The 14460-nt window shown below is 45.2% G+C and overlaps 1 protein-coding gene across 2 annotated transcripts in view; it reads right to left on the bottom strand.

Moving 5' to 3' along the window:
- The window catches only part of TPD52L1 (TPD52 like 1), a 1161028-nt gene extending 1157748 nt beyond the window's left edge, over nt 1–3280 (bottom strand). For both annotated transcript variants that reach the window (XM_086925324.1, XM_086925325.1), the window contains exon 1: nt 3170–3280. In XM_086925324.1, the coding sequence (XP_086781450.1) occupies nt 3170–3191 (22 nt within the window). In that variant the 5' untranslated portion in view covers nt 3192–3280. The remainder of the gene's footprint in view (nt 1–3169) is intronic.
- Nucleotides 3281–14460: the final 11180 nt, after the last annotated feature.

The raw sequence follows: 14460 nt of genomic DNA, 5'->3' as shown, positions 1-14460 counted from the left end.
ATGGGCTTCCAGCTGAATATTTGGAAATCAAATCTGGAACCAGCCCAGGAGAGACAATACATAGAGGTCGTTTTCAACTCAAGAAATGGTTAATTATTTCTTCCACAACAGAGACTCTACACCATCCAGTAAAACCTGCAAACGTTCTTGTCTCTGCAATCCGCACCACCAAGATTATGGTTAAAAATTCAGGGGTTGGTGTCAGTTCTAACAGCTCCACAGCACAATTCCACCTGACACCATTAATAAACCATCATTTACACCATCAGGATCCAGCCTCGGTTAGCCACTAAGTCTTTTTCTCAGTGTCCCCTGTGATAATACAAAATCTAAGTTGGTGGCTACACAAGCCAAATCTGGAAACAGGAGATCCATTTCAGATTCCATGCCCTTTGCAGCTATCAATGGATGCCAGTATTTGGGATGGGGAGGGGGATACCTTAGAGAACCTAGAGTTCCTCAAAGAACGTTCCTTAAGAACCTTAGGAGCCCAAAAGGCCACTATAAGATGTGTTTTTGAGAGGCCAGTAGGGAATTAACAAATCTATCTCCATTAGTAACTAGATTATTGTGATGCTCTCATTTAAGAAGACTAGTTGTAACCCATCCGAGCTGAAATTTCCCTACAGTTCTAAAAGATCTGCAAAAAGAGTATTTTGATACCCTTAAGAAAGCAAAGATGATATAACTATCAGCTAAAAAAAACTTTGGTCAATGCGTTCTTTGTTAGATGTTAGGAGAACATTTTGCCATTCTTTAAATGAACAAAGAAAGTCAGGTAATTAAACTCACGTTTAATTTATTTTGTTATGGTAAACAAATGCACACAGGTCACCTCTTCAACCATTACAGGCCATCTGCAAAGTTTATAATTCAATGGGTGAAGTTCCCACAACTCATTTTTAGGGTCTTCAACTAGATCACTTTGGTCTCTTTGACAGAGATTGCTGGACTCCATACCAGAAATATGAAGAACTGCCACATGGGCATCCCACCATACATTTTTCAACCATTTCTTACTGGCAGACTTCATTACGCCAAATAAGAACCTTCTCCTCCCAGTCAACAACTCCTCTCTTCCTTCCACTAAGTATAGCACCTCCATTTTTTTCATGTTGTTATTTACAGGAGGCTGGGCGGAAGAGAGGAGCCTTTAGTCTGTGTCACTCTAGACACAAAAGGAATACTTGAGTGATTCTAAGCCTCTGTGGGGGCACATTAGATAATGAGTGTTAAGAGGGGACCTTATTCAGGGTAATTAAGTTTACTGGTAAGTATTGTTTTCAACTCCCTTTCTTGGCACATTCACTCAATTGTGTACATATGTAGAAAAAGAAGAAAGGCAAACTGAGCACAGGAAAAGAAAGAGACAAAATATTTTCAATTCACCACTGCACCGACTCTCCATGCTATTATATGACAATGAGGTATCCTTTGTAAAAATGCTTTATGAAAATATAAGCCATACTACTTGCAATATCGTAACTAAAGCATAATAATTGTCTGCCGAAATAATATCTACATTGAATTCGAGAAAAAAACTACAACAAAAATATAATGATGGTTACAATGCACTGACTTTAGTGCACTTCGAAAGCTGTCGAGAATACAAGGGTTTGGGGGCATACAGGAGCAAAAATCAGCATTAAAGAAAAGACAGCGCATCCTAAGGAGGTCAGATGCCATATATTAAGCCGTTACGACAAATGTAGCCATCCGGGAGCGAAGAGTCGCCCGTGGCGCGAGGCTTTGCAGTAATGAGATGCAGATAGCTGGGATGCCAGCTCGCTCTCCGCATGTGTGGCAGTCAACCATAAAGGTAGACGAGACAGATGAGATTTGTACAAAATAAGTATAAATTAATATGCCAACCCTCCCTTCCCTATTTGAAAGGAGTTAGACAATTTGTGTCGTTTTTTTTCGAAATTGATAGCAAAAATAGAACACACGTAACGATTTCTTGCTAATATGTGAAAGCTTTTGGTAAGAATATAGAAGCTGGAAAAACACAGTTGCGGTGATTTGTAATCTGAAAACTAATTCGTTTCTAGTTAAAATAAAGGTCGGTCTGGAGGAAAGTCTATATTATGACCGGCAATTAGAGATGCAATTTGGGGCTCAGTCCTTCGCGCGCGAGATACGGCAGCAACTGTGCGTGCTCCAGAGAAGCTGAACACTGCCTGCTGCAGGGGAGCTCTTCGGGCGGCACAGGGAGGCGCCCCCCAGACTTGTGAATGAGGAAACGGTATAACGTCCTTCCCAGAGTGAAGTACAGTCTTTAGCGGGGAAAGGTACTCTGACCCAGCCCCGAGAGGATAACAGAGGAAGCACCTGAAGTGAAGGTCCAGTTTTTAACAGACTCTTTAATAATGTCGATTAGCGAACGGGCGTCAGTTGGAAGTGGACAATGGGAGGTTTCCCACGATCACGCATGCGTGGCGGGTGAAGGTATGGGGCAGCACCGGACCCTCTTCCCTCTGGGGCGAGAAGCTCCTTTCTTAACGCTACAAGCAGAATTTCCAGCGTCAGCCGTTATGGATTACAGCATGAACAAAATATTAGCCTTAGAGGGAGGAGGGAGGGCCAGGAATGCATATAACAATTTCATCCGACAAAAATCCTGCAGTGATTGATGCATTGCCTATAAGGAGATCCCTCATTAAGCATTTTCCAAAATCATTTATAAGTTCCTCGGTGCTGCATTAAAAAAAAATCCCAATCGGCCTCACTGAGCAACAAACAAAATGTGGGTTTCCAGGTGCGCCCTGTAATTGTCGCATCAGCGAGTTGCACTTCCACGCGAGCAGTGGTAGGCACATAAAGACGTAACATTCCTCTGAATATCCAAGCTGACGCTCTACCGCCGGCCTTTGATGAAAGGCATCTATCTCCAAGCGCCCCGGACCCCGCTCTGCTCGCGCGCGTCTGTTCAGATTTTCAGCGAACCGTAGGTACTTCATTGGAAGCACTGCCGGTCACTCACTTTCAGACGGGAACTGGTCAGCAACTCTGTCCTCCGGCGCTTTCTCGTAGTTTTCGCGAATGACCCCCAAACGTGGACCTCCATGCCCCCGTGACCTGACCAGTAGGCGAGTTCTCCGGTGTGTCCAACCCACGCCTGTGAGGTGTGCGGCATACAGAAGGAGGGAGGGGGCGTGGCTGCACTCACCTGGCTGTGCCTGGGTCTCCATCCTGGGCTCTGAGCTGTCCTTCCACCTGCTGCGGCCGAGCACCTGCGGCTGTGGGGGCACCGGCTTCGGAAGGCTCGCGAGTCGTCTGAGTGCGGGGACGCTGCTTCTGCCGCGGCTGCCGAGGAGCTGCTGAGGAGCTGCTGTTCAGTGCCGAGCTATCTTCCGCGGGCTGGGGTGAGGGAGCGCGAGCGAGGCGTCACCTGCAGGCGGCAGCAGCTCAGGCATCCACGGGCACAGTGATTGGCATTTTTCACCCGCCCACCACAGTAGCGGCAAATAACTATACTTGCAGCAGAAACGGTATAACAAAATATTAATGCCCACTTTTTATCGCATCGGTTTTGTTTTTCATAATGTGTTGAGGCCACAATAAGAGCGCATTAACAATTAACCACAAAACAACTATTCGTAAATCGAAGCAGGAGGTGGAGTGCTGGTTAGGAATGATAGGAAGTACACCTTTTCATCATCATTCCAAATGTTTCGGTGCACAATTTGTTTTGGTTTCAACAACGCAGATTAGATCGGGTAAGCCGTTTCAGGTGCACCTGTGGTTTAGTACTCGGTTAATCGTGCGAGTACATAATCTGTTGGGGGCTGATTCACTTATGGCGACTTTCATTGCTTTCTGTCAACCCTGCATATGATGAACATAAATTATTACTTTAACATGACACGACTCAATGCACATTCTCTAGCACGATGTAGTTTGAACAAAGCTTTATTTCGATATAAAATATCTTAAAAAGCACATCACATACAAAATACATGCCCTTTGAACAGTTAAAAAAGTTTAGAACTAACAATCAATTATACAGTGCAATAGTTAAAAGGGATATTAAACCATGAATCAGCTTTGAAGAGTTTTTCTGTGTAACAGATATCATTAAAATACATTGGTTAAAAAGATTAAAAAAAAGAGTCTAAAACCAGTGACATCGTTATCATGGAATATCAATTCAAAATCATCGTAAGGCTTTCAATCTTATCAGCCAGGCCCAGCTTAGGTATTTGGCCACCCCACAAACTAACGTGGTGTTTGGCTCCGTTTGAAGGATTCTAAGGGCAGTTGAATGGTTCCCTGTACCTAGCACGCGACAGACAGGTCTTAACCATTTTTCCCTCGGTCTGGAATAAGCTTTACATACAAAGAACAAGTGTGGAATGGTTTCAACTATCTCAGTGCAAAATGGACAAGTGGCAGGGGTTTGATTAGGAGGTTTCCACTTATGAGAACGCTCGTGAATCGAAAGAGTTCCCATTCTAAACTGAATGTAGAGGGTCCTGTCCCTGGGTTTCTGGATAAAATCCAGGTAAGGCTCAAAGCGGTGGACTATCTTGTGCTGACGAAACTCATCGGTCAGCCTTCCCTGATTGGGATCTCTATGAGCTTGGTTATCAACCTATGCCCAATATAGTCTCCTGATTGTCGACTTGGACACTGGGGCCCCTAGCTTCCACGCAGGAGCTAAACCCATGGCCAAGAGAAGTTTTTTGATGTTAACTAACCAGGCGATCTTGTAAGAACGCTGGAAATTCATTACTTCCTTTAGTCCGTCGGCGTAGCTAGATAGCTCTGGGGTACGCCAAAGGCGACCCCAGTATAGAAGGGGGCATAAGCCGACCAAATCCTTGATTGAACGTCAGCCCAGATCGCTCAAGAGAGGTTTACTGGGTGATCCTCTAGGAAGTGAGACAAGCTCTCTGAAGAACTTGTTCTCTGCTGTCACGAGGGGATCTACATTATTGAAGCCCCAGAGCTCTGCTCCATATAAAGCACTGCCTATTGCCTTTGCAGCATAGATCTCCAGGGCAGGAACAATGGGTCTAGAGGTTGAAGCTCGATGTTCTCTCCCAATAATACCCGTAACCTGTTTATGGCTTAGAGCCATTTTTTTCAATGTGTGGGTGCCATTTAAGATTATCCGCAATTGTAATTCCCAGTGAATCGAAAACTTGTACACGTTCCAGGGGCTCGCCTTCAAGCGTAAGAGTAGATTTGGCAGCCCTGCTGGGGTTAAAATAGAGGAGCTTCGTTTTGGTGGTATTATTAACTAGGCCCCTCAATTTGCAGAACAAGCAGAACCGATCGAGCAGCTTCTGTAAGCCTGCTGGAGTTTTCGAAACCAACAGCATATCGTCCGCAAAGAGTAGTGTTGGTACCTTAACGCCAGCCAGGACAGGGGCATCAGCATTAATTTCAGATAAGAAGGAAGCCACCCCATTTACAAACAACGTAAAGAGGGTGGGGGCCAGGACGCATCCCTGGCGGACACCTCTATTTACAGGAATCTTTTCTGTTTTTTGAGCCTGGGAACCCCGCCTAATTCGAGCATAGTTCCCTTCATGCATGCAAGCTAAGAGGTTCAAAATAGGGAGTGGGAGCCCCATGTCCCGTAGGATCGACCAGAGGCGCTCGCGGGGGACCAGGTCGAAGGTGGTCTTCAGGTCTATAAAAGCGAGGTATAGACCGCCCTTACCAATGCTTACAACCTTCCAGTGCAGTAGCACCAGCCTAAAAGCCTGGTCGATTGTGCTCATACATGGCCTGAATCCCGCCTGATACTGTAATATAATATTGTTCTCCTCTGCCCACAAGAGGATTGTCTCCAGTAGAACCCTGTCAACCACCTTCTGACCAGCGTCGATAAGGCTTATAGGGCGGTAGTTGGCAGGGCTCTCCCTGGCCCCTTTCTTATAAATAGGGATCACGTCCGCCCCTTTCCAAGAACTTGGTACCGGTGAGCCCTCTAGGAGTGCATTGATCAGAAGTGTAAAATAAGTAGCCCATTGTTCCGGTTTAGTCCGGAACAAATCACCTGGAATGCCATCCTGAAACAGGGCCTTAGCGGGCACTATTTTGTTTATGGGCACCACCACCTCATTCTTCTCTATAGGATCAAAAGAGTCAGATGGTCCAATCATAGGGTCCAATGAATATCCACAGTGCCCATTACCCTCAACAACCTGACCCCTTGCATACAGTGCGCTAAAATGGTCAAACCATTCTCTGTCAGTAATATGATTGGGAAGTTGGTCTGCTCCACAACCATTTGTTTGTCTTACTAAAGCCCAAAAGAGTTCACTATTTTTGGACTGACTGGCTATTTTCAGATTAGCCCAATAGTTATCCTCCCATTCCCTCTTTGCTACAGTTATGGCTTGCCTATACTGATGTCTTGCAAGGCGTACCTCTAGAGGGTTGCGATTTTTAATGGCAGGCATCAGGATAGACTTTTTCCTCTTACAGTTTTTATTGTGCCAGTGGTCGGCTGGTTTTCTGCCCATGGGGTACTTTTTAGGGCCATACTCTCCGTAAAGAGAGATGCAATCAGATCAGTGGTCTCATTATGGATTGTCTCAGCCTCAGGGGGACCCACCTTGTTCGTACAAGCTACTAAAAGTTTGGGGGTCTGTGTACTTAAAATTTCATCCAGGGCACTGATTTTCTGATCATTTAAAGATAATTTTTGCCATTTGATGAATCTTTTGCAATTAGAGGGAATTAATGTCTTAGTTAGCATATGGGGCCTGGTGCTGCTCCGATGGTCCGTATGATGCAACAGTTCCATCATTCTTTTGCTCACCATACCACCCCAGTTTAGACCTGGCCATATGCAAATCAGTCTTGACCCTGTGCCTCATGGGAACAGTCCAGCCCAAACTGCCAAGCCGGGTCTTCCCTGGACCGGAAACAAGCATCCTAGGATAGGCTGGACTGTTCGCATTGGGGGCAGTGTCAATACTGATTTGCATATGGCTGGGTCCAAACTGGAATGGCATGGTGAACAAAAAAAACAATGGATTTAGGCCCAGATCGCTGTACTGGGGTGAATGTATGACATTGTTCTGCATTCTGTCCATCATTTGTTCTTTTTGCATTTGTCACCCAGAGCGGGACGGGTATGCCTAGACATGGGTCCCGTGCTCTCCATGCCACTGGAGTCAGGCTATCCTGGCTGAGGAGGGCTGAAATCCCCAAACTGGTCCTAGGATGCTTGTTTCCAGTCCAGGGTGGACCTGGCCTGGCATTTCGGGCTGGACTGTTCCCATTGGGGGCAGGGTCAAGACTGATTTGCATATGGCTGGGTCCAAACTGGAATGGCATGATGAGCAAAAAAACAATGGATTTGGGCCCAGATCTCTGTACTGGGATGAATGTATTACATTGTTCTGCATTCTATCTATCATTTGTTCTTTTTGCATTTGTTATGGGCCCAGCAGGAGTCTGAACTAAGAAAGCCCCCCTGCCTGCACGTTGTTTCGGATGGAAAGCAGACAACAAGGTGCCGAAACTGCTAATTGTATCTTGGTGTTTGCAAATTACACCTGGACGAATTGAGCATATTTTTCAGCGGTGTCCAACTTCTTGGCAGGGTGGATGCCGGTCCACCCTGTGAAAATAGTGGGTGGGCGGATGCCGTCCACCCGCGTGTACCCCTGACTTGTGCCCTGACTTTATCTCCTTTTACTCAGCCCTTCCGTCCCATCTCCACGTGCAGGTGCCTGGTCTCCCTGTCCTTGCATCTTCCATTTTCCTGTAACCTGCCCATGCTCCTCTTGTGGCCTTTGCTGGGTAGTAAGGGCAAGAGTCACTAATGGGTGTGGCTTAGGAGCCAAAGAACCATTTATAAGACTAGGGCACCTCGAACCTGGCAGGGAACAACGTCAGCCTCACTTTCGAGGTAGAGATTTAAACTCTTCAGACAAGTCTGACATTCAATTTGTATCTAAATAAATGTGAACACACCTCTATGGTAACCCAGGTCGCTCATTATTTGCAGATCTACCATTTTGGAAATTCCACCTTGTGCCTTTGAATGCAGTTGACGACACAATGTCCACATACAATCGAAAGCTATTACACTGAGGGGTAGCCTTTTCATTCAAACTGTAGGGATATCACAGGGAGAGTTTTCCCACTACAGTACCTGAAAGCATTTTGAAACAGTTTGTTTGGAAATTGAGTATCACACTAGACTCCACTTTCATACATAAAGTGCAGGGAAATTCTTTCCTACCACAGCCATTCCTGTAAATTAATGCTTTTACATCAGAACTGAGTTATCGAAGTAATGTGCGGATCCAGGTCACGTGTGAGCATGATGTAGTGTATGAACATCATTTCCGGTTTTGCATGGGTTGTGAATTTTGGATACTCAGTCAGTCAGTCAAGAAAACTTTATTTCGGCTATACAGTCATAAAAGCATGAATGATTATAGCAATGCATGTATTGCAGAGACTAATAATACGCGACAATTACACACTTAAAATAATACAAAATATCATAAAAAGCTAGGAGAGATAATATATTACAGATGTATAGAGTGTTTTCTGACCCCAATACTACTCATCACTCCATAATTAATAACCTTAGGTGTCAGCCATTACCAGGTATTCTATGTGTAGAATTTAAAATCAGTAAAATACATTTACAATATATACAATTTATAAATATTTAAAATGATAAAATAGCGTAGCAAAAAGAGTCAGAGCAATTTTTCTAGTTGGAAGAATGTGCAAACATTAGCTCAACAGCATAGTTAATAGGAGGGCACAGTTGGATTATTTCCAAGCTCATTTTTCTTTATAATACCTCTATGTATACACCATGTTGCAAATAAAAATCTAGAAGGGGCAAATATAATTTGTGGGTGTTTCTCATATTTTAATAGCCTAAAGGCCTCAGTGTGGTCTCTATTCCCCTCATTTCTGCAAAGCTGGAGCACCCACTTAGACCTTGACCTTATGTAGGCAGGACAGAAAAGTAGAACATGGAGTTCTGTTTCTTCGGTCAGAGTGCACCCAGGGCAGTCTAGTTTAGTGGCTCCCTTACATTTATTTGTGAACACTCGGAGCGGGAGCACCCCATGTCTAAATTGCAGAAACAATTTCTTTGCCATAAAAGGTTGAATGCTATCCAGGGCCAGCTCTAACTTATATTGCTGTTTGACATCCAGAAACCTGGAGGTCAGACTGCATGCGTTGAAGCTCTGCGACAGTTGGACAAATTTATGTTCTTTATAGGCGAGGAATAGGTGCTTTTTGGGAATGGAGGGGCAAGTCACTTCAGGTGTTAACCACATATTTGCCCTCCCCAATGCGTGACAGGTGTTCCTAATATGGGACAGCCATGGAATATTCCCTGCTCCCAAAATGGACCTAACATCCTTCAATTCCTCCCTATAGTTTTCTAGCTTAGGCGTGCTCCATTGACGGCGCCAGAATAGAAGTGGTCAGGAGGTAATTATATCAGCAATGGGTCCAATACCAAATCCATCCTAAGAGGTGTTAGAGGGGTGCTCTTAGGAAGACCCAACAGCTGCCTAAGGAAGATGTTCTCTGTTATAGATAATGTAATGGACGGGCAATGGCCCCAGAGTTCTTCTCCATATAATGAGGCTCCCCTTGCCTGAATTTGATATATTTCTGCAGGTGGGCCTACCACTTTTTGGGTGCAGTTTTTATGTACTTTTAGAATGTCCCCTATGGACTGTGTCAATTTTAAATTAGCTTTCATTACTTGGGGCCCCCAGTCCATCTTGTCAGTGTGAGACCCCAGTAATCGAAGATGGACACCCTCTCTAGGGGCCTGCCTTCCATTTGGGGGTGTGGGCAATTCCTAGTATTAGCATGGAAGAACATATATTTTGTTTTTTGGAGGTTTATCTCCAAATCCCTCTCCCTGCAGAACAAACAGAACTTCTCCAGTACCCGCTGTATACCCATAGGGGACTTGGACAATAGCAGCGTATCATCAGCGAACATTAAAGCTGGTATTTTACGGTTCGCTAACCTTGGTGAATCTATATCTTTTACTGCCAGTAGAGTTTCAATTAAACCATTTAAAAAGAGGGAGAACAGGGTCGAGGCTAGAACACATCCCTGTCTCACCCCTTTCTCTACAGGGAAGGGAGCTGTCAATTCCTCTTTCTTACCATATATCATTCTTGCATACATATCCTGGTGTAAGCTCTTCAGCTGGTGGCATAGGTATGCTGGTACTCCTATGTCGTGGAGTAGGCCCCATAGCTGATCATGCTGCACTATATCGAATGCGGATTTAAGTCCACAAAGGTTAAATAAAGACTGCCACCCTCCAAGATTACAGTTTTCCAATGGATACAATGCAATCTGAAGATCTGATCAGTTGTTGAGGTTTTAGCCCTAAAACCAGCTTGCACAGGTGTTAGCACATTCTTTTCATCCATCCAAGATTGCAATCAGCCATGGACAACACAGGCAAATATCTTTTGAGTAACATCAATAAGGCTTATTGGACGATAATTTGTCGGGTTGAGCGGGGAGCCTTTTTTATATATAGGAATAATTTCTGCTCCTGCCCATGTCGGGGGCAATGCCATACCTTGAAGGATAGCGTTGAATAATGTCCTTAAATAAGGTACCCACACTACTTGTTCGTTTCTAAATACGTCACCTGGAATTCAATCCAGCCCTGGTGCCTTACTTGGAAGCAATTTGCCCAGTGCCACAGTAACCTCTTTCATAGTGCAGAGAGGTGCGCTAATATTTGGGGGGTATTATCTCTGGCTGGTTCCCTGGCAGCTACATCTCCATCTAGGGCCTTTGAATATAAAGTTTTAAAATAGGATCGCCAGACTTCTTCCCCCAAGTTTGGTCCAATTGCTCAGTTGCCTTCGGATTTTCCGGTTTTCATTAGATTCCAAAAGCCTCTCATGTCTGTGTTGTCCAAAGCTTTCTTGATTGCTTCCCATTTGCCTATCTCCCACGTTACTTTGGCTTCAGATAAGGATTTTTTTATAATGGGCCCTGGTTTCATTAACATGTAGGCTGTCATTCACTTTAATCCCCAGTATTAAAGCGTGCTTGGCTTCCCTGCACGTTTTATTATACCAGGGGTGCTTGGGTTTGGGGTCAGAACTTTTGTTATTTTCGCCATTGTAAAAATACTCTGCCAAATTTAAAAACATGTCCTGGTGGTTCTTGCCTAGTGCCAGCAGAGATTCAGAACCTCGAGTGTTTTCAGAGACTCGGAATGCGGATTCTAAAAAGGGAATAATTTGTATATACAAAGTGGCCACTTTTCCAGTCGATTGTGCAAATGTTCCCCAACGTACTCTTCTGCCTCCTTCAGTTGTGATTAAATTTGGAACAGGTTGTGTGAGTGTACTCAGATCATCCTTGGGCTGCGGAAGATCTATTTCTAACACCAATGGGTTATGGTCACTTTCACATCGGATTTTAACCAAGAAATCTATAGTTATATGCCATAACTCAACATCTACCATGATGTAATCAATTGTAGATGCCTGCCCCAGCCTATTAAAAGTGAAATTACCCGGACTGTCAGAGGAGAATCAACCATTGCATGCTCTAAGTGAGTGGCTAAGTGTAAGTGAGTTCATCTGCAGAACGAAAGGAGTCCAACCCCTTATTGGATAGATGTTACAATCTGGAATTGCCCAAACTGAATCTTCTTCACGTGTAATGGTAGTAGTTATGCCATTTAGCGGTTCAAAATGACTATTGAAATCCCCTCCAATGATTACATGTGTAGACTCGGTTAGAGTATATAGAAAGGTGGCCAAGCAATCTAAAGTCTGTGAGGTTTGCCCCAGCCTCACTGGACAAGAGTAAATATTAATAATGGCAATCTTCAGAGTGCTATGGAAAAAGAGGAGTATACACAGGATGTCAGGGGAAAGAGTGTCTATCATTTTGATATTACAACACAGGTGTATGCCAACCCAATTACAAAGGCCCCCTGATGGTCTCCCCCTGGACGACTGGGATACAATATGCAACATTTCCCACTCTGTGCAAATCTGACCTTGACCATGTTTCCTGGAAGAGGCAAAGCTCAGGGCGTCTATATAATCTCCCCAGTCTGGGTGGTCCATTTTTGAGCTAAGCCCTGCCAAATTCCAGGATAGAATCTTGGTGCTCTGTAATTCTTCTAAGATTGCAGTCTGAGTAAGCAGAAGACGCCCATCCTGTTGTATTATGTGGTACAGAGTTTTAGCCTGGTTGTGAGTCCCTGCCTCATCCTGTGGCATGCAGTCAGAGTCCCCAGGCATCCAATATAAAGCACTAGGAGTACTAACTGCTGGTGTAACCTCATAGATTTTCTCAAGGAGTTGATTACCATTTTCAGATATTTCACGGTTTTTGGGGCTCAACTGGCTGGTTGTCAATGTAGGTCAGATTATTACAGGTAGGATTTAGTCAATCAACCAGATCCAGGAGACTAAATCAATTGTTGTTGGGGATATTAAATGACATGATGTTTTCACAACCCTGCCCATATTTAGTAAATTTCCACTCTAAGCTCTCGATTCCCACTTTTTGCACACACTTCCCACTCTGTCTAGCAAGGGACTAAGGGGGTAGAAGTAGCCCAGGGGGAGTGTCTGGATGCCACTTGTCTCCCTGGAGGATCCCCATCCAAGGATATGTTGGACCACCCTGCTGTCTCTAAAATTAATCAGCACACAATCCCCCGGGATTTCTTTTTGCCTCTGCCCCAACCAGCTAACCTTGTTTGTAAATAGAATGTTGCTATGTATTAAGTAGGGGAGTGGTCTGTGTTTGTTTAATCAATAGGTGATTTTATTTTTCAATTCAGGATATGACTCCCCTCGGCCTATTTCCAGCGCTGGTACTCCAGCTAGAATGACAACATAGTGGGTGGAGGCTGGGGGCAAATTTATGCTGGGCAATGTAGAATTTGTTTCCTTTGGCTTAAGTTGATATGTATTCCTGGTGTCTGCTTCACAAGGTCTTTGTGGCTGTTGTTCAATTAGCGGACCTGAGGAAGTTGCTATAGCCCGAGACCGTGAGCATTATCTGAGGAGTGGGACGTCCTGTGTTGGGGAACAGCTGGGGCCTGATTTTGATGGGCTCGACGATTTATTCCAGTAGGCACCTTACACCCCCACAAATCTATCAACATGGCCAGCTTGTCAATACGACTAATTGCAGCTTCAAGTTCAGATTTTATAAGCTGTTCAAAGTATGCTTTGAGCTCCGTTGCCAGGTGTGATACCCATACTGGAGGCTCCGGGGTTATGTTGCTACTTTCGTTAGTAACATGTCCCCCTGGCTGTTGGTTTCACACCACCCCAGGAGTATGTTTCACAAATTTCCCTCCCCTGTGGTCTTTTTGCATTTGAGATGCTCCTTTCCTTTTTGCCCCCCACCCGTGTCAGTCTTACTGATATTTTCCAAAACTATGGTTTCTTGTGCAGATGACAATTCTAAAGTGTTGGGGACAGCTAGTGGTTGGGGAGAGTAAAATGCTGCTGGCTCCATATTTGGTGAGGTGTTTGGAAGCATTGGTGTTAAAGAGAGTCGTCGCTCAGTGCACTCTATTTCACTGGAGACAGCTCTTATTGCCTGTGGCAACATTGTGTCAGTAGCAGTCGGTTGGGCAATGGGGGTTCGCATTGGAGCTTTCTGCCTAGAAGTTGGCCTTGTGAGCGGGAGGGTGCTTTTCCCCATAGTTGTTTTCTATCTAGGACTCCCCAATCCACAACAAGACTACCTATTGTTAATCAATTGAGTAGAACAAGCATTCACTCCGCAAATAGTTTAGAATCTAGACTTTTACTCAATGCAGCCCCCAAATGCTGTCCCCAATACATCAGTGCTCTGTGGGAGCTAGTACACAAACATTAAGGCTGTAGGCTGTAGCAGAATAAAGGGGGGTGGCCCAGCCCAGCCTCAATCGGACTCAGACGGGCTCGCCCTTGGCCCAGGCTTTGCCCGGCGTGTCCCGCACAGCGTGGTGCGAGGCAGCGCTTTATAGCGTGATGTGGACGCCTCCGCCCTCAGCAGCTGCAGATGGTTTGGCAATTGGCAGCATTGGCGGTGTTGCACTCTGGGACTACGAGTCCCACAAGAGTGTGGCTGCTATGGGGAGCAGCAGCAGGAGTTCACAATACCACTTCAGGGTTCATTAGAAGAAGCAGATTGCCCCCAGACACACCAGCGTCTCCACCAGCAGAACAGGTAACAGAAAAGCAACCCCCGCTCTGCGAGGCACGAGGCAGCGCTTTATAGTGCGATGTGGACACCCCCGCCCTCAGCAGCTCCGGGTGGTTTGGCAATTGGCAGCGTTGGCGGTGTTGCACTCTGGGACACCGAGTCCCACCAGAGTGTGGCCGATATGGGGAGATGCAGCAGGAGTTCACAACACCACTTCAGGGTTCCTTAAAGGAGGCAGATTGTCCCCAGACTCACCAGCATCTCCACCAGCAGAATAGGTAACAGAAAAGCCACCTCCTC

The sequence above is a fragment of the Lissotriton vulgaris genome, chromosome 6, assembly GCF_964263255.1.
Source record: "Lissotriton vulgaris chromosome 6, aLisVul1.2, whole genome shotgun sequence".
Classification (NCBI taxonomy): Eukaryota; Metazoa; Chordata; class Amphibia; order Caudata; family Salamandridae; genus Lissotriton; species Lissotriton vulgaris.
The sequence above is the reverse complement of the archived record's forward strand: the minus strand, read 5'-3'. Positions and strand labels throughout refer to the sequence as shown.